This window comes from Thamnophis sirtalis, unplaced genomic scaffold (assembly GCF_051295495.1).
Source record: "Thamnophis sirtalis isolate CommonGarterSnake01/CBP01778 unplaced genomic scaffold, rThaSir2_p1.2 scaffold_2, whole genome shotgun sequence".
Taxonomy (NCBI): domain Eukaryota; kingdom Metazoa; phylum Chordata; class Lepidosauria; order Squamata; family Natricidae; genus Thamnophis; species Thamnophis sirtalis.
Genome location: NW_028261382.1, coordinates 150,121,750 through 150,146,473, shown reverse-complemented (window position 1 = coordinate 150,146,473; position 24,724 = coordinate 150,121,750). Strand labels below are relative to the sequence as shown.

The 24,724-nt window shown below is 35.8% G+C and overlaps 1 protein-coding gene across 7 annotated transcripts in view; it reads left to right on the top strand.

Moving 5' to 3' along the window:
• The first annotated feature begins 6,267 nt into the window (after positions 1-6,267).
• RBBP8 (RB binding protein 8, endonuclease) overlaps positions 6,268-24,724 on the top strand; it is a 66,841-nt gene continuing 48,384 nt past the window's right edge. For 2 of the 7 annotated variants that reach the window (XM_087707181.1, XM_014054598.2), the window contains exons 1-5: positions 6,268-6,392; positions 7,356-7,414; positions 15,513-15,693; positions 17,306-17,514; positions 22,920-22,962. In XM_087707181.1, coding sequence (XP_087563307.1) covers positions 17,403-17,514; positions 22,920-22,962 — 155 coding nt within the window. In that variant the 5' untranslated portion in view covers positions 6,268-6,392; positions 7,356-7,414; positions 15,513-15,693; positions 17,306-17,402. Of the gene's footprint in view, positions 6,393-7,355; positions 7,415-15,512; positions 15,694-16,198; positions 16,249-17,305; positions 17,515-22,919; positions 22,963-24,724 lie in introns of those variants that run through there. The other 5 variants (XM_014054616.2, XM_014054633.2, XM_014054648.2 and 2 more) reach the window with 5 other exon arrangements.

Sequence of the window (24,724 nt, the reverse complement as noted above, 5' to 3'; positions counted from 1 at the left end):
GGAAGGTCAATAAAAGAACTGTATTTTGTGAGATACTAGAAGAAGAAAATGAATTTATTGTAAAGATGTTAATATTCATTGTTTAAGTTTATCAAAATTAAGTTATCCCATGAAAAGCAAAGTAACTGGAAGAATAATTGCAGTTCTTCAGAATTTCAGGGCACAATCCACTATGAAACTGAACCCAATATAAGCTCTTTTGTCCCAAGAATATAGAAATTACTGTTTTTAATCTGTGTCTAATAGAATGCAGAAAACTGCAAACATGGTTCTAATATAATATGCAAACATTTTAATTAGTTAATATCCCATTTGATGGGAAACGTTGACTATCAGGACAGCACAAATTATGCCAGTGTATTTTTTTGCTATTTCAACAACCAGACAAATTAAAAGCCCAAAGAACACGACATACTGTAAAAACGCAACAAGAATATTCTTGAGTGAGACAATTTCATTTAAGTGCAGTTTCTATACCTGTTTATGCAAGTCATTGTTGGTTCTTTAAGTCAGCTTTAACGGGGCAACATTTTATCTTTCCCATTCTGGTTTTCGTGGCACAAGATGGCATGATAAGCTGTTGTTATTATGCACAGATCAATCATAATGGCATGATTGTGGAATTGTGGCATTCTAACACATATTTTCCTTGGTCATCCACTATCAAATTTTGGTGCTACTAGCTACAAGGTTAGAACTTTCATCATTCCTTTGCAGCTCTAGCTAGAGACAAAATTCTCCGTCACAATTTTGTTATTCCTTTCTCCTTCATTTTCATCTAAATACAATAATTTCTTCTTCCTCAAAAATACAATCCACAAAATGCTAGTGGAGGAGCATGAGGAAAAGATCTGAATCAATTGCACTTCTGAAAACCTTTGGTGGTATTAAGATACAGCAAAAGTATCTGTTCAGTTACAAAAAAAATAACATTTTTGATAATATGTAAAGTTTTCAGTCATGTAAAAAGAAATTACAGTATATTTACAATGTAAACCATCACTTTGCAACTGAATGCCAGTTGTAAATGATGTTGCATCTCAGTATCCATAAATAACTCCCCAGTGTGCCCATATTACCCCTAATTGTACCACATTTTCCGGGGGGGCTTACAGTTTGGCATTTAAATTAATGGTGCAAAGCACACCTCTGTACAGATTGGCAGAAGAGATAGTTGCAGCTTACGGCCAAACAGACTCTCGCACCCATCTCTTGCAGCTATCTTGGCTCAAGAGTGAGATTAGGCAACTCCTCATGATTAACCAAGAAGACCACAAAACTGGCACCTACAGGTAATATGAGCAGAAATTCAGCTCTGCTGCCATGATGATCTCTATGTTGCCACAACATGAGCTGATGCTGTGCAATTTGATGTAGCTGGTACCAATTCATCAGGATCCATAGGTGCTAGTGCTTGAAGCACAGGGGTGGTGTGTGTATGTGTTAGGACTTGTTGTTTGCCAAATGTCCTATTGTATCTACCTTTCACTAATGATTCTTTTGATTCTTTTATTGAAAAGTGGAAACAAAAGGTGGCGATTCATAAGACAGAATCTGTGGAAGGAATAAAGGTAAAGGTTCTCCTCACATATACGTGCTAGTTGTTCCCAACTCTAGGGGATGGTGCTCATCTGTTTTAAAGCCAAAGAGCCAGTGCTGTCTGAAGACATCTCCATGGTCATGTGGCCGGCATGATTAAACACTGAAGACGCACAGAACGCTGTTACGTTCCCACCAAAGGTGGTTCCTATTTTTCTATTTGCATTTTTATGTGCTTTTGAACTGCTAGTTTGGCAGAAGCTGGGACAAGTAACAGGAGCTCACTTCATTACGTGGCGCTAGAGATTTGAACCACTGGACTGCCAACCTTTCTGATCAACAAGCTCAGCATCTTAGACACTAAGCCGTCATTAGACACGTCATTAGTTTCTTGGACATCAGTTACTCACAATTTCCATTTAAAGAAAGCTGTCCTCAGACGGAGATGGGCTTCTGGAATGTTTCCTTTTTTTTTTTAACAGAATCCTTCATTAGGGAATGTGAATGGAGTGGCCACAATATATTTGGATCATCAAGAAAGAACAATGCAATTCTGGTTAGAAGTTTTATAGGACAAAAGAAAATATCTGGGATTCAGGAAACATAAAATATGCCAGATTGGCTAGCCAAATTATTCTCTCAATGAGAGGACAAACAGAAGTGTCAGGTGAGATCCGCTTAGGAGAGATGTGTTCTGAAGAAAGCAGGGTGAGTGGAAAGGGACCACACATTTATACACAGCCCTGAATATACTACTTTGCCACTATTGATTGTGCCAGAACATTTGTGGAGATAATGATACATATAAGTGTGGCACTTAGTAAAGATTAAAAACAGAAGAAATTGGGATGGGGGGAGTGGAGAATGAGATACTATTGCAAAACATAAAGTGTTCAGCCATGCCCATCAGCAGTTCTTCCACTGCAATGTTCTGAGGGTAGGGTGCAGAATATTCAAAGTACTTCAACAATGCATACTGTGCTATTAATCTTTGCTTACATAAAAACACATGACGAGGAGCCAGAGGTGGAAAGTGAACCAGAAAGACTAGAAAGGAACATGGACCGAAAAGCAGAAACCTTGGGTGTTCAAGTCATGCATAGAAGCCAAATAGATAAGAAGCTACATGTCTGTGCATGCTTCCCAATTTTTGATTTCGTATGTATCATAGCATGCCAACACCTAGATTCCTGCCCAATGTATTTATGCATACGTACTAGGAACTTGTAAACAATCCCAATATATATGTATCTATGTCTGCTTGAATGATCAAGCTTAGCTTTGGAGCTAAGGAGCAACATCCAGATAAATGATTCTTTGGTAGCCCTAAGAAGAATTCAATCAAGATTCTGTATCAAGTGTATAACTCATTGCTCAGTAAGGTATCGAAAGATCAGGAAGCTACTACAGTACAATGGCCCTATGTAATCTGTGAACATGGAGAAAACTGATATCTAATATAGCTTTAACGTGGTTATTAGATTTATAAGATTCCTGGGACTTCATTTGTTCTGGGAGATTCTTCAGAGGCCAAACTAAAATATGAGAAAAGCATTCCTTGGAACAAGTCAACATGATCTTGTGCTTCCAGGGGGAAAGAGTGGTCGTACTTCATTTAAAATAACAAGTACTGCAATGCCATTGGGGGTTGTACTGCATTGCTGAAAAATAAAAATGAGGAACAGAAATCTGCTAGTGGTCAGTATGGGAGGCAGCTATAAAGGCAGCTGCAATATGGGCATCCCATTGCATAAATGTAACGGGTGAGAATAGGTGAACCCTTGTTGTGTTGGTTAGGCATGGGGAAAGCAGCTCAAAGTGAATGACAGGACATACTGTTTGGCCTTAAAAACAAGTCAAATTAATTAAATATATAATCAAATGTTAACCAAGTGTGTAGAAAGATCTTGGATGAAAAAATATTAGGAGAAACCAGTCTTCTGTGCCTCTGTCTCAATGCTTCTCTGCTCCAGGGCATGCTAGTCTTCAATTCTATGCTTCCACACACCTGTGCATAACTCTCACTTAGGGAGAGGTCAAAGAAAGGCAATATAAGAAGTTACATCATCAAGGCTGGCAGTAGTAACTTCATCTGAAGGTCCATATAGGTTTCCTCCTATGGTTTTGTCTAATATTCCTATACTTACAAATAATAGACACCAAAATGTGACTGGTCTCTTTTTTCACTTTGAGGGCCCATTTTGCTGATAGAAATTTAACAATAATTAGAACTCCAAAAATTGGGATAACAATTTAGTCATTACAATTCTAAATCATGCAACAGGTCCAAAATGCAGGTCGTCCAAAATCTGGCAGGAGGCTTCCAGAGTCATGCTGTTTTGATAAATGAGGGATTCAGGGGCAAGACACTTGGGTTAGCAAGCAACCCCTTGGTCCTTCTTGGCTTCCTGTCATTTCACTTTGCAGATTCACTTCTGCACATGGTTCTCACATGTTTACCATCTTCTTCTCATTCTCCTTGAAAGGGGATGTTATCAGAATGAAACATGTTTTGCAATTAGAGAGAACTATCAGTGCACCTATTTTATTCTTACATTATCTGCATATAGTATGAACTGCAAATGCTGGGATATTTCAATGATCTTTTTAGACTGGATGCATTTAAATATTTTTTAAAGATGTTGCAGTTATAAACTGAAAATAATAATGAGGATGTTCTTCTCATAAACTAGGATGTGGTGATTCTTATGGGGCTTACTTACTTTAGAGCTAGTCATAAAGATTTGTATCTTATGAGTTATTTGGATATTCATAACTATGGGTTATGAATGTCCAACAACTGATTTAAAGTTAAATATTATATAAAGATTTTAGTTTTGCTATTGTTTTTTCAGCCGCTTTGGAAATCCTGAAAATATTTATAGCTGAAAGATAAGTTTAAACTCTAAAATAAAACTAAATATTCAACAGATAACTATTATTCTTCTGTGGTGGTTGCAAAGTGACATGAACATGAATGGGAATTCAGTATTCATTTGTATATCAAATTAGGCCAACATATACAGTGTCTTCCTTCAACATGGGGGAAGGCTATAAATAAAAATAAGTAGGCAAATAACATGTCAGGCAAATTATATTTCCTTCCTCAGTGATTGAATGTTTGACTTTCAGAATTTTGTAAAGCACCTAAAAAGACCTACACAAAACCAATACTATGTTGACAAAGTTCTCCATCTTACTTGCACACATCTATTTCTTTTAGCCATTCATGTTTCAGTATATTGTATAAGTAATTTTATATTGCCTCAAGTACATTTTCTGTAGAAAAGGCAATGTTTTTAACAGGAAAGAAATCTGGCACCAATCAAAACTTATTTACTTACTAAAAATATTTGGTCAACAACAAATCATAAACCTGGGCAGCTTACAATGATACACACCCATCCATCCATCCATCCATCCATCCACCCACCCATCCATCCATCCATCTACAAAAGAAACCTCTACACACACACACACACACACACACACACACACAAAATCTGTATTATAGATCTAGTTTATTCTTGGGCATCCAATGTTGAGAGGATTTGCTTGTTTCTGATCTTGTAAAATACCCAGTCACTAATGTGAGATAGGTTGGTGCATCAATGATGTATATAAACAAATACATTTCCTTATGGGGCTCCAGCCACATATTATTCCATGCTTATGACAAAAACCAGGTCTTCTTTCTGTCATTGCTGTGCTTGTCCTTGACTTGGGACGATGTCTCAGAGTGAGTTGTTCCTGTGATTGAACTATCATGTTCCTATGCTCAATGAATTAATCATCTGGAAGGTCCCCATGAAAGAAGCATCAAACATTTTGGAATCTAAGAAAAATTACACTGCCACTATGAACTCATTAAGTCAGCAAGAAAATAGTATTTGATTAGAGATTAGATTATTTACAATATGTATTTAAGGATATTTCTGTAGGGTTATAAAGTATAATTAATGGAAAAGTCTACAATAGGTTATAGTAGACTGGAAATTAGGGATAAATGTCTATCCACATATAATGATGTTTTCAAAAATGTTTCATGTCTTAGTTTTACATGTACATGTAGTTTTGCTACCTTTCTGATATAAATTTCTGTAACAGATGACACTTAATAAAAAAAAAAGTGTAGTGTTTTATAGCTGTCAGCAATTCAGTGACATGTATAAGGGAATTCATTTTGACTATTTTTCAGCATTTTATTTCCAATGAGCAAAAAAAATGTAATCTAGTAGACTGGGTTTTGTGTTCAATTTGTAAAAAATGCTTTAAACATTCCTTAACATAAATAAACCTTTCTGATTTGTTTCAAACTATTCATCCATCTAGAATAGATGCATCAAAAAGCAGACTGAAACAATAGGATAATGGTGCATTTGATAATTACGGACGCAACACTCCCTAACTCCTTTGGTAAATTATTTTGCTGGAGGCTACATTTTATGTTGGGAGTTGTTGGAGGCGTGAATAATTCACCACTTATGAAGCTTCAGAGTTGAGTTGAGCCGCAGCATGTTGAACTGCCCTTTGATGCCGACTGGTTGAACGGGTTTCTGTTCTACCAAGGAACTGGTTTGACAGGACTGTTATGCCAACAAATTCTGGTATGATTCCATGTTCCAGAGAATGCAAAAACCTGCCCAGCCAGTTAAATGAAAGACATATTAGGTTATCCATTGCACATTGTATATATTTTAGGTGCAGCAGAACTCCTCTCTGCATTCTGTTGCATGGTCCACTCTGACTTTCTCATCCTATATAAGCTTGATGTTTATCAGCATAGGGAAACTCAATAAACCTCATTGACGATCAAGAACAGAATCAGACAAACCTGTTTCAGTTTTTAAAAGGTAAGTTTTGAAAGCATCAATTTAATACTATATTATTTCTGAAATTTAATTCTGGATGCTGTACAAATAGGTCACTTATTCTTTGTATGTGTTCTTTGGTGAATATATTTTTTCTATATCAGTATATAGTTATGACTTGCATCAGTTTGTAACTTGAGTGATTTTTTTTCATCAGGTTCATTTAACATTTATATTTCAGGCAAAGGTGATGGTAGAAACATCTCTAAAATGGGGAAATAGTTTTAAAGATGAATAGCTGAATTGTAGCCTGATCATTGCCTACTGTGATGCAGTGATCCAGTGTATAAATTTATTTGTTGTGCTGCAATGTAATTCTTCGCAAATTTATTCAGAAGTTCAATTGATCTTATGCCAAACTGAATAGGCATTACATTGTAGTCATATGTTCTCTGCGTAGAATAGATGGTAACTCAATCAATTTTAGGACAGAAAATTAAAAAAGGAAATGCTACACATGAGTTGTTTTTCATTGCAGCGTTAGTTCTTGTTTTTAATTAATTTTAATTATTTAACATATCAAATTCTTATTCTGACAGAAATCTGACAAATCTTGATTCAGCACAACTTTACAAATTGTCCACTAGAAGGGTAGTTTGTCTTTTACTATTATAAATACACAGACATTGTGCTCTCTAAAGTATAGACCAAAATGTAGCTCCACCTTTAGTTTAGGTGCTTAGGGTATGGATCTTATTATATATACAGGTAGTGTCATGTAAGAATTAGACATCTTTGAAAACAAAGGCTGTAGAATCTGGTGACTGATTAACTTGCTGAAGCTAAGTAGTATATTGGCTGAGCTGAACAGAAAGGAATGAAGACAGGTTTTGTCATGTCTGTTAGGACAAAATAACTTTTGTTTAACATAAATGTGACTTTTGTATTCCTCTTTCAACTGGAATTAAAACAAAAAGAAGTATACATTGGACTTTCTCTTCCTAGGGGAAGTTGTTGTAATATGAATTTTAGAAGAAACAATTAAGAATCTTTCTAATTACAAGGTAAGTAAAAATATCAGTGTCTATTGGGCAATGTTTAATGCTTAATTGCTCAGAATATTCTATGGAATCCTTTCAATAATAACTTTGGTCTCTGCAAATATCCAAGTTGATAAACAACTGTTTTTAATTATTCTTTCAGACAATCCCAAATAGTTCTTATTGATTTAGCAGGGAATCACATACTTAATCTTTTTTTTTTTGCCTAGGCAACACTAGGTAAACTATTTTGAAATATTTTAGACAATGTGGCCTCATCAACTTAAAAGCATTACTCAAAAGTTTAATTGTTGAGTTTAGCAGCTTAATCCTATTCATGTTGACATAGAAATTACTCCTACCAAATACAGTGGCACTCCTTCCAAATACAAATGGATAAGATTGCAACCTTATATGCTAATCTAACTAGAGATTTATCTTATTAAATTTGAACCACATTTATTTTCGGTAAAAGCCAAAGTGAATTCAGTAAGACCTGCTTCTTAATAATACACAATAGTGCTACACTACAATGAAAAATTGCAAATAACTGCATGGATTTTAATTGGTCATACTCATGAGTAATTGTAACTGGATTTCATGTCAGTTAGTTTCCATTTATGAAACAAAATTTATCTTCACTTTTCATCCTCCCTGTTCCACAACTCATATCTGCTCTGGAATGATGGAATGGTCTTATTTGGGGATACATAATGCTGGATAAAGAATCTGTTTTGTTGATAAAATAGTATCAACCCACATAACATCCTTTAGCAGTGGAATGGAAGACTTATATTAATGGATTCGAAAAATGTATGATCCTGAATTCTTGTCAGCTCATTTTCTTCTGCTTTTGAAAAAGGCAACAAAACCCAATATCTTGAAATTTTCTCTTGTATTGCTCTACAGTGCTGGCTATGTGAATTGGTAAAATATTTTTCTGCTTCCCGGTGCTTTTAATCTGTACTATAACTCTAGTATCTTACAGTTCACAGTGCAATTGTGTATATATTGGCTCAGAAATAAATCTCATGCACTTCAAAAAGGCTCACTCACAAGTGGCTATAGGGTTTTTCTGATTCACTGCTATCCTTTTGTATACATATGTGGAAGGAAGGAATGGTGAGTGGTTCTAGGTGACCGTCAAAGCCAATGCTTATTGCAGTCAGACCAGGAAGGCATTATTTTCTTTTGACTTTTCTAACTTTCTTACTTACTACAGTTTAAAATAAAATCAACCCAAAACATTTGGTATAGCTGTAGGCCGACATTTGGGTATGTAAGGAAAAAGAACAGGCTTAGGGTTTTTGCCAAACATCAATGCCAGTACATCAATGGATATTTGTGCCAGCTGTATAAATGTCTGTAGATTTCCCTGTCAAATGAGCAGGACTTCCAATTCATCCTGCAGCCCTGTCAGTCAGCTTTGGGGTGAGTGTACAACTACTCCATCTTCCATGCTGCAATATTAGAATATTTGAGTTTTAGATTCAATATTTCTTAGTTATTAAGATGTTTTAAGACAATCTCTTTGATAAAGCAAAGAGCATTTTGGTAGATTTTGCATAATTATAAATGGTAGCAAATTCTTAATGATTGAATTTTTACATATTTTACAACCATGTTTTAAAAATGATTTCATGCACAGTATGCCCTTTACAGGCTGACCCCGCATAGATAGGACAAAATATAAATCAAATGAATGGTTGGGATTTTCTGCCTCATCTATCAAAATGCCATCTCAATTACTTGCTCCAATTGTATATCTAGTTGTGAGATTTTATACAGTACAAACATTAGTAACCAACCTGAAGAAAATTAATTCTGCATTTTGGGCAGCGTGGATAACTGTAGTGTAGCATATGGTATAGGTGTTGTAGTTCAAAAAAACAAAGTAAGATGTCCAATCTTTCTAAATGGACATCTTACTTTTCTTTTTTGAACTACAACACCCATACCAATTTGGGTTTGGCCAGAAGAGATATTTTCATATAGGCTCATATTACTATGCAGTATTTTTCACAACAATGCCTCAAATATTCTGATACAGAATTCTGCTGTACTAAAAGTATATGAGAACATGGTAAAAGACTCTAGATTCTAAAAGTTAGAACTATGAAAATTAGATTTTTTGAGACTTTTGTGTGTTAGTAACCGGATCCATATTCAAAAAACCATGACTAATAATTTCCTGAAGGCTTTTCACAAAAAGATATATACTGAATAAACATTTCAGTGATTATCCATTTTGTTTTTTGTTCTGATTTCCTAAAGGTTTTCTAAAGTAATCCATGGATTATGAGAACGTTTTGCACTAGGATCATTTTCAAATTATTTAAAATTCCTGGCATTTCTTACAAATCTATTTGTGTTCTTCAATAAGACTACATTAATGACAAGGTGTTTCTCGAAAAAGAATGTCCAGTCCCTTTCTTGTTCTGATATAACTAATGTTGCTGGTAATGCAAGGAAAGTTGGAATTGTTTTTAATTATTAGTAGTTCAAAAATTAGATTCACTAGCAATTCAATGTTTACATGATGAGTAGATTTAGTACAGTATAGAAATAATATATCTCAGTTTACTTCATCACATAATCTGAACTGAGTTACAAGAAACTCTTTTTATATCTAGAGCACTTCTAATCTGTCTAATCTAGTACCGCTATTCTAATTGGCAATGTCAAAGCAACATCCTGGAGGAACTTCTCATGTCACCAACTCTTTTCTTTTTAACTGGAAATGTCAAAGTTTAATTGAGGCCTTCTGCATGAAGGAAGCATGGACTATCACCTAACTATGAATTCCTTACTAGTTAAACAAATTGGAAAAAATATACACTAACATTTCTGGAATGCCCTACATCTTTATGATACAAAACAAACAGTAGCTAGCAGGAAGACTAACACAAAATAATTGTCTGAAAAAATCCAAGGAATGCAGTATTTTCCTGAAATACATATATACAGTGAAATTTCACACATACGGCTTTATCACAAGTCTAAATGACTAATGTTTACTTGATTACATCAATTTTTAAAAAAACTCTAAAACAGAAGAGGCCTCAAGGAGCATTCCTAAAGCATAACCTGATTCAAATAGCAATTATATAATACTTACAGATATAAAAATATTTTCTGCTAATACTACTCAGCAAACCTATTAAGCACTGTAAAGTGCACAACTACAGGCACTGGAAAAAGTTCTCATACATGTTGAGCATTTCATACAAATAATACATGTTGTACCTGATCATTTGGAAAATGAAGGTATGAACCCAAACTTCTTGCATTCAGCTATTATGGAAACAGAGGCATAGAATAACCATTACAGAAGGCTACTGGATTCTTTTAGAGTATACGTATGACAGTTTAGAATGTAAATTTGTAGGAAGCAAAATTTAAGAAGTTGCAAGTTACAAATGCATGATATTTATACTCTGAAAGCAGTATAATGTATGTTTTGCATATCAACTCTTAAGATTATTTTCCTGGGGGAGAGATCTCTTTTTTTAAACATATAAATATTCCTTCCCAAGAGAACAATGTATTTACAAAAAAACAGAGCTCACTGAACAATCTTGAAACTTAAATGAAATGTCTATATAGACTTGATGCACTATTAACTATATGCACTATTAATTGTTTCACTAGGAAACAATTTGTGTAACTTTCTCTTGTGGAAAATTATCCATACAGCCCATTCTTACAGCTTATTCTGATAACAATAATCAGTAAAATAATATGAAAATTATGAAACTATTTTTTAGTATGATTTCAAGTATCATAAGTATCTTATCATGACACATTTATAAAAAAAACTAGAGTAGATTTTAGTCCCAATGTATTTATAAACTTACTGAATGATTTTCATTAGGAAGTAGAGATCTACTTTTATTCAGTTATGGCAATAAAGAAATAAAAGGGATACTTCTGGAAATAGTAATGTTAAGATTTTTTTTAAAATCCCTACTAAATAGGTTTCCCTGGTAGTAACAAAAATATTGTAATAAAAATAAATGTAAATAAGAGGGAAACATTTAAGTCAGTTAAGTATTGCTATTATCAATGTATTAAGTACTTTAAAATGTCTTTGAGTTCCTGTCCATGTTTGACCAGTACAACAGTGCTAATTGTTTTCTCAGTTTTATTGTTTGACTAATGATTTTATTCCTCCTAGACAAATGACACATGCTGTAGTATATTTCAGCATCAACTCTGAATCCATTGAGAAGTATTCTTTTCATGAGAACTCAACACAGAGCTAGGTGTAATATGTCATCTCATTAACTGTGAACATCAAACAGTTCACAGCATTTATTTCATACTTCCCTATTTTGTTTCTACAATAAAAACTTAATGCAACAGATCTCTAACTACAGATAAGCAGATGGGCTTTTAAATAGATTCAAATAATTCATTCTGTTTGTATATTCATTTCTGACCAAAAGCAGATGTAACTCTGTGGGCAATATACATGATATCCCTGGATTTTCAGTAATAATATAAAGTAACACATTTCTTGAAATCTAAATTTGGGAAAGAATTATTTACTTTTATACAGCCAAATATTTAGTGTAACTATTACATTTATTCTATGGAAAATCAAATCTAAACATGATACAACTAGTCCTCAACTTACGACCAAATGGAACCCAAAATTTATGTTGCCAAGTGAGACATTTAAGTGACTTTTGCCACATTTTACGACCTTTCTTACCACAGTTGTTAAGTGAATCACTGCAGTTGTTTAGTTAGTAATACAGTTGTTAAGTGAATCTGGCTTCCCCATTCATTTTGCTTGTCAAAAGGTTTCATGACCTTGGGACATAGCAACGGTCATAAGTATGAACCAGTTGCCAAGCTTCTGAATTTTGACCACATGATCCTGGGAATGCTACAAAGATCTTAAGCGTGAAAAATGGTCATAAATCACTTTTTTCAGTGCCATTGTAACGTCAAACGGTCACTAACTGAACTGATGTAATTGCAATCTTTTGAACATATTTTTAAATAAGATCCTGCAATTAAAGTCAATTTACATATGCAACAAATGTTTACATTGCAACGCTTCATTACATAAATATAGAAATAAAGTTTTTTTAAAAAAAATGGCTTAGCCTTAGAGGGATAGAATCAAGAGACTTGATACACAGCACAGTATGCCATGGGGTTTTCTGCCTGAAAAGATTGGACTAGAAGACCTACAAGGTCCCTTCCATCTCTGTTATTCTGATTATTATGGGCGATGTACTCTCGAATTGACACGTAGTAATGGCAATTAGTCATTTCTATTATCCTTCAGCAAAGCGAGCTATGCATCACTTCTATACTTTTCCCCTTGGTTGTCCCGCTCACCTCCTTCCCCCCCCCATAGAAGAGATCTCGCGAGAACTTGCGTGCATGCAGAAGCTTTTCCTCGGGCGAGGAACAGAACCAAAGAAATACAGCAGGAAAGAGGGATCACTGGGTGCCCGGGGTGGCTCTGCGTTCTTTCCGGTGGTTTCTAAAATGCAGGAACCTTGTCCTGACAGAGAGGGGTTTCGACTTCCTGTGGCAACTGTTGCTCTCTTGGCGGCTGTAAGCCAAGCAAAAAGAATAGGAGACCTCTGGGGAATGGAGGCTGGGCTTTGCCCCAATGAGTGAAGCTACTCCGGGACGCCCAAAGCCGGGCAAATAGCTCTGACAGGGAAGCAAGAATAGTCTAAACAGATATCTCAGCGCAGTTTTACAGCAGCTGCTAACTCCTTCCCAGGAGTCACAGGACTCCGTACTTGTGGTCTGTCTTGCCAGAGGTCCCTTCAGCTCACCAGATGAGAAACCCACATCTGCCTTCTTGGTGTGGCAGTCACCTTGGGCTTTGGGACCAGGTGAACGAAGGCAGCTTTTAATTCCTTTTTCACCTGGCAAGACCTGGCAAATGGATGAAGTTGGGACAGACAAAAGATTATAGTTACCAGCTTAAGATGGCTGTAAGGGGAATTCATGGGGCATACAGCTACCAAAGCTAATAGTTATTATCTCTGGTATCTAATTTACAACCATTCATTTAAGTCCCCGGACAAAGTTACAGCACTGAAAAGTTATTTACAATCTTGCATTTATAACTGTAAAAGCATCCCAGGGTTATGTGATCAAATTTTGGGAATTTGGGGAACATTATTCATTTAACATCTGCAGTGATCTGCTTAACAACCATCACAAAAAAGTCAACAGAAATTCTGGTCTAAATTGTAGTACTAAGTTGAAGATTTGTTTTATAGACCAGAAACTGTGGAACATTAGCAGAAGAGGCCCATTTTGCTCATGTCTCATCAAAAACGTACAAAGAATCTGACCACTCTAGTAAATAAAATTTAAATCACATAAATCTTTGGTTTGATCCAGTTTATATGGATGGAATAACTAATATGTTATATTGTATTTTTTGGACTATAAAACGCACTAGAGTATAAGACACAACATGATTTTGAAGAGGTAAATTTAAAAAAAAACATTTTTGCACTCTGCAGGCCTCCCAAACCCTCTGCATGCCTCGTTTTTTGCACACACAAAAAGGGCATGCAGAGTTTTGGGAGGCTCTTAGAGTGCTGCTGGGGGGAACAAAAATGGCCCATTTTTTGCTCTTTTTTGCCCTTCCCAATCCTTAGGAGCACTTTGCAAGCCTCCCAAACCCTCTGCATGTCCATTTTTGCAAAGGGGTTTCAGTAGGCCAAAAATGCTGTATAAGATGCACCCAGATTTTCACCCTCTTTTTTGAGGGAAAAAGGTGCGTCTTATATTCCGAAAAATATGGTATGTAAAATATCTGAGCATGTTAAATGACTTATTTAACTAATACATAACTAATACATTATAATTAAAATTAAGATAGGCAAGAATAAATATCCCATGTTTCCTTTTTCACACTGTACCCTCAAAGTACAATACAATAGCAGAGTTGGAAGGGACTTTGGAGGTCTTCTAGTCCAACCCCCTGCCTAGGCAGGAAATCCTATACCAAGTAATGAAGGTAGTAGCTTCAAAATTTACTCTAGATTTTAGGTAGATGGAAGAACTCTTGTAGGAGTAAGAAGATGTTCTTTATCCTATTCCCAAATGTACTTTGGACATGCCTTGAGGTCTCTTCTACTTGAGACTTTCCAAATAGGCTTATGTTAGCGCAATATTATATTCAGGCCTGAAAACAGCTTTTTTTCTCTTATAGCCTATAGCAAGGAAAACTAATTTCTAGTTTTTCTAGAAAAATTTCTAGTTCTAAGAACACTGCAGTTTCTAAGAACTGACAATTTGATCTTTCTGTTTAATTTCAAGGCTATGAATGCAGCCTAAGCGTTTGAATGTATTAGTTACTTGGAAATGCTATACTGAAGAGCAGGATTAAACAACAATCGCATCAAAAAGTATGTTCAGAGGGCAGTTAATCCCAATATTATACAATATTCCTTTAGCATGTTTTGTAGCCAGTGTGTTTTGCCAGAAAAACCTACATTTCTATATTCTTTCACTATTTTATCTCCTCCCTTTCCTTGATACTGTTGCCTTCTCCTCTGAGTTTCCACACAAAGCAGTCACTCTAGAGATTTATTTATTTTGAGGACGATGTATACTACTGGTTTGCTGTACATGATGATGATATCCATTTAGTCATGTCCAACCCTTAGCAATTATATGGGCCAAGTCTCTTCACACCTTCCAATCTTCCACTACTTCTTTGAGTTAAAAAATCATTTAGGGCCTTTTTCTATTTTATTGTTGTTATTATTGTTATTAATTATTATTATTATTTTATAAAACGAACAGAAACAACTATCTGATTCTAAAAGCAAGGCCGGATTTGAAAATCTGATGTTATATTTAAACGCATTAATTCTATAAACAAAATGCCTCCAGCGGTGGTTCAGATCTCAGGGCTCCATCTGCTCCTCGGGCTGAACCGGCAGGGCAGGGTCGCTTAGGCGAGTTGCGCTCAAAAGTTTCTCTCCTCAGCCATTCTGCACGCGCTCCGTGACTCGCGCTCCTTTCTTCTTCGCCTCTTCTTCCCGCGGCTCCAATTGAAGGCCGGCCCCACCAAACTGCGCTTCTTCCTGACCATTTTGAAAAGGGAACTTCTCTCCTTTTTCAGCCGCCAAAACAGCCTCCGACCAGCAGGGGCAGCTCGGCTCTTCCGGAAGCCCCGCGACTCAAATGTTGGCTCTCCCACCGCGGGCGGCGGGCCAAGAACGAGCAACGCCGCGGCTTGGCGGACTGGAAAAAGAGAAGCATCTTTCTTCGCTCGCTTTCCCTGTCCTGCCGTTCAATGAAAGGTACTAACACCGCCAGGTAACCGCGCGCCAGAGCCCGCCTTTTTGGGCAGCCACGAGCGGCCGCTGCCTTCGTCCCTTCAGGAGCGTGTCCTTTCCCGACTCCCTTCGCCATTGTTCTCGGTCGGAGAGAGCACTCCGCACAGGGCTTTCCGCGTCTGGGGCAAAACTCCCCCCCTCCCCGCCCCAAACTCCGCTCAGCACCCAAAAGCGGCCACGCACCTCCCTTGCTAAAAACCAAAGGGCTTCGCTTCTTTCCTTCCCGAAAGCTTTCCTTCCCGTGGGAGGCAGGGACCCCGCGCGCGCTCTGTTGCGCACAGGCTAATATCGCCCTTTTCCCCTGGGCCCCTTTTGAAAAAGCCGCCCTTTTCAAACTCTGGAGAAATAGTCTGCCCTCTCAGGAGGCGTATCCTGCTATGTCGGGCCGTCTCGCGAAGTTTTTAACCGCTGCGTGGCGGGCATAAATTGAAGCGATCCAGCTACGCTTAGAGTTCCCCCTGGAGGCGCAATGATCTCCGTCGGATGTTTATGGAAGGCGTCAGATCTTCAGGAGAGATGGTAAATGATAAAAGGAAGATATTGCTGGAACAGTCACTTTGAGCGTTGGATCCCCATTCGGCTAAAACGATTCAAGAGTGTACTGTAGTGTGCTTAGCTCGGGAGCTGCGTTATGAGGACGGGGCGGGCACACCTTTGAGAACAACGACTGCTGCAGTGGTCAGAGTGAAGACTTTCCCATGTGCTCCCTATCTTGCTTCCTTTTTGTAATAGGTAGCAGTCTGATCTTCCAGCCAGCTACTTGCTGGTGAGAAGAGCAGGCAAGGTAATACAGATTGCAGTTTTGGAGCCAAGAACTGCATGTGATCAACAGGTTGCAAGTTGCCCAACCCAATCCTAAGGCATTCAGATCTAGGAAATAATGAGAATCAACCATACATACAAGTATATAAACATTGTAAAAGCACTGTGTATTTCAGTTGCCTTGAAACTGCTCTTAATTTGTGCCATGCCTCCTGGACATTAGTCACTAGAATACTTTTCTGCATTTAATTTTTCTATGAGTTCATCATTTTCAGTCTCCTTCACTATTGTGCCTAGCTTTGCATACCACTTTTCATCAACAGGTAATCTTTGTTTCTCAACCACAATTGGAACTGACAACTTGGTTGTTAAATAAAACAGTCACTGTGAAATCATGACTATGCTTATGATCTTACTTCAGCTTTCCTATGCTTTACAGACATGCAAATTTTGTAAATGCAAAGACTGACAACATTATAATATAATCATCTGTTTCTAAACAAGACAATCACTAAACAAGGCAAGATGTAATCTATAGCTAGCAGAATAATATAATTAATTTTATTACAGCATAATAATTTATAAAACCTCAATTCTCTTATGTTTCTTCTTGCAACAGCCAACTATGGCTTTTGTTTATTTCCTCAGGAAAAACTTGTCTTTTGAGAACAACGAAAAGACAGCTTTCTAATACTTTCTGTGTTGTTTTTTTTAAATGCAATGAGCAATCAAGATCTAAAAATAATGATATAAATTGATCACAATAACTATCATTTAATAACCTATATTGTAAATCTTGTATTTGTCATTGTAGGAATTTGGTTGTCTGGAAAAAAAAACGCTCTCTAACTGTAATGTGAACCTGAAGATAGCCAAACATCAAGAATTCAGAAAAACTATAAACAGATAAAATGAGTGCTTCTGGAGGGAATTGTGGAAGTCCCAACTCTACAGAACCTGCATCTGACTGTTTCAAAGAACTGTGGTCCAAACTGAAAGAATGTCATGATAAAGATGTCAAAGGTATGCTTGTTCTATGTATTTAATCATTGGCACATTAATATTGACAGCCATGGGTTATTTCTAAATTAGCAGCAGTTGTAAAATAATGTAATTCCTAAAAAAACCTTGTTTTTTTATTTTAAGAATTCTACTGAGTTCATATGGTTGGGATTCACATTTTAATATTATACTGACTTTTTTGCCCTGTATATTCTATAATATTTGATGAGATCATATCACAGTGGCAGTCAAGATCAAGTATACAGTTCCTATGGTAGATTAAGTAAGCAGTGTACAAGATACAGTTGAGTTATATATATCTTTTCTTTTTTTATCATAATGTAATGTATCATAATCATAATATAATAAAGTAATAATGATGGATATGAAGATTCCAGTGATGGAGAATTTGATGTATCCAAGATCTACAGTATAATCCTGTAATAACTTTTAAATCAGAAGCAAATCCCATTATGTTCAACAGTCAGTCTTATAAAGCCAGAGATGTGTAATGATGATAGAAATTTTAAATAGGATTCCTGTATGCTTAGAAAACTGCCCAAGTTCCATCTAAGTAGATCAACAAAAGATACTATCAGATTCCAAAAATCAAAGAGAAAACTTAATCTATTTTATCTAGCTAATTACCATAGAAAAGTACCATGAGATATTAAGAACTTGTTACAGCAATCCACTAGTGAAACTAATATCAATAGCTAAGAAGATTAGGATCAAGGAGACAGAATAATAGCTAAAAATCTGTCTCATGAAATAAAGCAATCTTAAGATATGTGACATAACAATAATTAAAATTTAATTGAAAGACCTGAAAGACCTGGTTGACATTTGAAGCAATGATTACAAAATTGCTGGTGTGAAATAAAACCATTGTCTTATTTTTCAAAACTTCATAGCAAGTTTAAAAGAGCTTTATAAAACCTATTGGAATATTGATTACTTTCTATAGACTATTAAGTAAATACATTTCTAAGGCTTAGTTTATTCCACAGCTGAGTTTTATAATTCGTGGGATACTGTCAACAGAGTACATGTTGAGGTATCACCAGTATAAGATTTGGCTGCCTAAGGAGTACCTCCATGTCATGGAGCCACATAATAGAAAACTAAGTATTAAATTTTAAACATTAGGAAAAAAATGAGGCTAAACTTACAAAATAGTTAGGAGCTATAACCGAAAACATATTATGTATATTAAGAAAAAGGTCTCACTTTGGAAGTCTAATGAAGGCTGTAGGTGTGTCAGTGCAAACAGATAAAGTGGATTTTTTTCATGTTCTGAAACTTTGTTACTGTGTTTTATGTAATGCATGGCAAATTTAGAATCTGCATGATTTTATCCCCCCAAAAACATGCCCAAAGGATTGTTTTTTCAAAAGATGGTGATTGTACAATAGAACCATATGGTGATATATAAGGCAAATACAAACTTGTCTGGACTATGTTTCTGAAGTCTATAAATAAGAATTAAAACTGACTCACTATTTTTAATTTTAGATGTCAGCAAAATATGCTTTATAAAATAGAAGTCTAAAATCAGTGAATTTTGTTTTTATAGTTATGTTTGTTGTATAGAAGCTCCAAAATACCATATTTTATGTGTTTTTAACGTTTGATTTTTAATAAACATGGCTGAGATAAATGTGATCAAGTAGACATTACACTATGCTTAAAATACATATTTCTTAGTAAAAATTATATTTTTTCTGTCAGTTTTGATTTGAAACAAGTGAGCCTGATCAAAACAGAGTCATTCAGAAAGCAAATAAGTGCTAATATAGTGAAAGGATTTTAAGGGTATGTTTGATGGGGAGGCAAGCTCTTTCTGCAACTGCTGTCATGTCTGACGTTTCTTCATCTCATCTTTGGAGAATTAAGTACTTAGATGGGAAAACCTTAGGGAAAAGACTTATATAGAATAACTGATAGGAAAGGCTAAGCAACTACAGTACTCCTTTCCCCCCGTCCATCTTAGCAAATCTTTGTACATTATTTACAATCACATCAATCACTTGAAAGGAGTATAGCTGAGTAAACTAAATGCAAGTAGTCCTTACATACTGATTGTTCATTGACTGTTCAAAGTTATGACACTGAAAAAGGAGATACACAATTAATCCTCAAACCTGCAGCAGTTGCAGTGACCCAGGGGCTACATAGTTGTGATTTGGACACTTGGCAACTGGTGTGCATGTATAGTGGTTGTAGTGTTGCATGGTAACATAGTTGCCATTTGTCATTTTCATAGCTGGCTTTCAACAATCAAAGTCAATGGGAAAGCCATTAGGAATGTGCACATTTCAGTTACGTTATCTCATGTTTAACAACTGCAGGTTATTCTCTTCCTAACTGCAGCATGGGAATGTCTGATTTACAACAAGTTGTTTGCTATCTGTAGTCAGTTGCTGAAAACTTCCTCTATAAATAACGTTGAATCCAAATAATATCAATCCACATTACAACCTACTTCAGGCTATAATTCATTTTATTTTAATAATCTTTATGGGATGGGCTTGCAGAAATTGTTGTAAACTTGTTATAAACATGTTGTTAATGGGAATTTTAACACTTGTAAAAGTACGGATCATGCTCTATAGCTATGTTGTTGTACATTTTCTTAGAAGGTGCAAGGCAACAATATAAAGTCATTTCATTTTCAGCCCACTTGGACTATAGTTTAGATATAAATATCAAAACAGTGATTAATTGTAACTGTATTAATGACAGGAAATTATAAAATAACAGAGTTGGAAGGGACCTTGGAGGTCTTCTAGTCCAACCTCCTGCCTAGGCAGGAAACCCTACACCACTTCAGACAAATGGTTATCCAACATCTTCTTAAAAACCACCAGTGTTGGAGCAGCCATAACTTCTGGAGGCAAGTTGTTCCACGGATTAATTGTTCTAACTGTCAGGAAATTTCTTCTTAGTTCTATGTTACTTCTCTTCTTGATTAGTTTCCATCCATTGCTTCTTCTTCTACCCTCAGGTGCTTTGGAGAATGGTTTGACTCCCTCTTCTTTGTGGCAACCCCTGAGATATTGGAACACTGCTATTGTGTCACCCCTAGTCCTACCTTTCATTAAACTTTATTAGATTAATCAATTCCAGCAACCAATCTTTATATTTTTAGCTTCCAACCCCCTAATCATCTTTGTTACTCTTCTCTGCACTCTTTCTAGAGTCTCAATATTTTTTTTAAATTGTGGCGACCAAAATTGAATGCAGTATTCCAAGTGTGGCCTTACCAAAGCATTATAAAGTGGTATTAACACTTCACGTGATTTTGAGTCTATCCCTCTATTGCAGCTTGGAAGTGTGTTGGTTTTTTTGCCAGCTGCAGCACACTGCTGGCTCATATTTAAGTGATTGTTCATTAGGACTCCCAGGTTCCCTCTCACAATTAATACTATCGAACCAGGTACCACCTATAGTGTCCAATGTTCAAGTTTGTCAAGATAATGATTCTAATTCTATGAAAATCACTTTTTGTCATTTTAAATTGTTTTCAGCTGGCAGATTATAAAGTGAATGCTAAAATTCCAATTTAATCTTTGAAAATTCCTGCAAAATGATTTCTGACATTGGATCACTTTAATTATAGCATATAAGCACTGTTTATTTAGTGACATTTCAGGTTGCTAATATCACATTTCTAAATACTTTCTGAAACAATAACTTGTTTTTGCAGAAGCTCCATTGTATTACAGATTCATTCTTTCTGATGGGTGTTGATAAGGAATAAAATGGAATAACTTTTAGTATTTTTAATCCAGATATTTAATTGTTATGTGGCTGATTTGATATGTATGATTTTTATATTCATATTTTCTTCTGAAGTAGTTTTCAGTCACTTTCCAGTGTATGACTATGATCATTTTTAACATCACTGTTGTTTTTTAATTATAAAAATGAATTTTGAAATATTTATATAATTGTAATTATTTATTTATTGCATTCAGCAATAGCTTACATTACAAAGCTACTGAATCAAGTAACTTCATATAATCAAGTCTAAAATTCTATTTCATTATGACTTCTTGCTACTATTGAGAACTAAAACAACTTTGGCTATCAAGAATCCATGCCAATACCATTTTCACAACGAATAATGTCTTGGTCACAACTAAGAGGAAATAGGAAATGGTGGCTCTAATCTTGCTTTGCTCCTTTTTTTAAATATAGAAAACAGAATAATCAACACTTCTGTTTATAGCAATAGCAATAGCAGTAGACTTATATACCGCTTCATAGGCCTTTCAGGCCTCTCTAAGCGGTTTACAGAGAGTCAGCATATTGCCCCCAACAATCTGGGTCCTCATTTTACCCACCTCGGAAGGATGGAAGGCTGAGTCAACCCTGAGCCGGTGAGATTTGAACCGCTGACCTGCTGATCTAGCAGTAGCCTGCAGTGCTGCATTTAACCACTGCGCCACCTTGGCTCTTTTGGTCTGGCAGTCCAAGACATTTTTGCAACTATTTCCAAATCCATAATATACTACAAAGATAAATTCTTTTCAGATTGCACAGTTATAGATTATCACTAGAAACACTAATATTTTTTAACTATTCTGACCTTTGTTGTCATTATTTAAACTGGCAGTTGCTTTTCTCTATAGGGCTAGGCTCTTCTTAACTTTGCCAGCACACTTTCCCTCTTTGCTACTTTTCAGTCAAGAAACAAATAATATTTTCAATTCTTTACCATCATCTATTAGTTCATTAAGCATACAGTTTGCCATTAGCCTTGTTTTAGTAGAAAAGACAAGTAAGGTAGAAGTTACAACTATGTATGGTTTTTAACTGTGCCTTCTGTATGGAAAAGATAGTCTTTGGTATATGTATGCTGTGAGAGCCAACTGACTATTTTGTAGCATTGCCTCTGAAGTCCTATATATTCTGGATGATTTCATCCTATATAGGAGTACAGAGTATCTGCCTTCCATGCTGTAAGAACTTCAATGGCTGACAACTTATTCTTGGCCTAAATGTCATTTGACATATCATTCTTAGCTTGAGTTTGTGATTCTATCCTATAATATTTAGTGACAAATCTTTTACAGGTATTGTAACTGTCTGGAAAGTTGTAGACATTTAATTGTCTGTAGTTAAAGTTGGAAGAGTAACTTTTCAAATGTTTGTCTATTTTACTTTCTAGTTTATCTTTTTTTTTAAAATTTATTTTATTTTATTTTGCTGTTATCTGCTCTGATAACTGAATAACTGACATAAATATCAAACCATAACGAAACAGATATTTAAATAAAAATTTCTTATACTATCAGAGAGTACATGGGCAGTTTTGTTGGCAATTCCAGTTTCTAAAGGTCTCTCTGAATGAAAGACCTTTTTCAGATTAGAAAAAAATTTAAACACAGAATTAATTGTCTCCTGTCTTCTTTTCTTAGGATTATTGTCAAAGATCTCTAAACTGAAAGCAGAAAGGTGCTTGTAAGTATCTTAAGCAAAAAAGCGTTCTTGATTAAATGTTAATAGTTGAGCTGGCCACCTTATTCATGGCCAATTACGATATATCAGATTGAGGTATGTAAATTTTACAAGATACACCTTTATAACTATTACCTCCTTAATTCTTGAAAGTTATTGTTGTTATTGTTATACTTTTATCTTGCCTTTTTTATGTATAACGCAAAGTGGCAAACATGGTTAATATTCCTATTTTCCCTACAACAGCCCTTAAAATGGCTGGGTTGAAAGACTGCCAGGCCCAAAATCATCTGTCCAACTTTCATGTATAAGGGAGACCTAGAACTCAATCTCCTGGTTTCTAGGCGAGTATCTTAATCATTATACCAAATTAAGCTGGAAATTAAACCCTATTTAATGTGTAGATAGTCTTTGACATACAACAGTTCGTTTAGTGACTGTTCAAAGTTACAACACTGAAAAAACTGACATCATTGTTTTTCACATTTATGATCATTGCAGCATTTCTATGGTCATGTGATCAAAATTCAGATGCTTGGCAAGTGGTTCATATTTATGACTAGAGCTTCTGGCAAGCAAAGTCAAGGGGGAATCCAGATTCACCTAACACCCAGGTTACTAACTTATCAACTGCAGTAATTCACTTAACAACTGAGGCAAGAAAGATTGTAAAATTGGGCAAAACTTACTTAATAAATGTATTATTTCATAACATAAATTTGGACTCAATTGTGGGTGTAGGTCAAGGACTATCTGTATGTGGAAAGTATTGGGGATGAATTTTTTTACGCTGGGAACAACTTGTTTTTAAAACAATGAGAATATTTCAAGTAAATATAACTTGGATGCTGCTGATTGCACATACTAAGATAGCTGGGAGCAGCTTACAAAGCGTATATATCCTGCAAAAAAAGGTGCAGCAGTTTTATTGATCTAAAGAAAGATGTTTCATACTAATGTGTATTGTCTTTAAATCTGGATTGTGACCTTACTGCATTGGCTCTTGCTATTAGCTTTTAATGTCACTTAAATATTTTCTTTCTTTTTTGTTGCCATTTTTGCTAGTAAAATTCTTTTTTTGCATATGTTAATTTATATTAGATAGTGTTTTAGGCTTTGAATTAGTTAAAAAGAGAGCTGCCACAAGATATACAGCATCATATTCAGTTGTTTTCCTGCTAAAAACAAACCTGCTCTGTTTCCATAACTGAGCCAATACATTTTAATGCTTAAAAATATACTTCTACCATTGTATTTTGCGTTCAACTAGTGGTGTGGGGAAGACTCTTGAGAGTCTCCTTGGACTGCAAGGAGATCAGTCAATCCTAAAAGAAATTAACACTGACTGTTTCTTGGAAGGACAGATACTGAAGCTGAAGCTCAAATACTTTGGCCGCAAAATGGAAAGAAAGGACTCATTGGAAAAGGTCCTGATGTTGGGAAAGATGGGAGGCAAAAAGAGAAGGGGACATCAGGATGAGATGATTAGATAGTGTTATCCACATGTGGGCATGGGTTTGGCAAACTCAGGGAGACACTGGAGGACAGTGGAGCCTGGTGTCAGAGAGAATCGGATATAATGTAGTGACTGAACAACAAACCATTGTGCTTGATTTGTCCCAGACTGCATTGTGTTTCCAGAGTGAGGTGTGGGAGGAGTAACAGCTGGGTATTAACCAAGCCCTTTTGCCCTGGAGTCTGAGGATAATCTTTTGAAGCCACGCCTCTGATCCTCCTCTTGCTCTCCCAGATTAACCTCAGACTC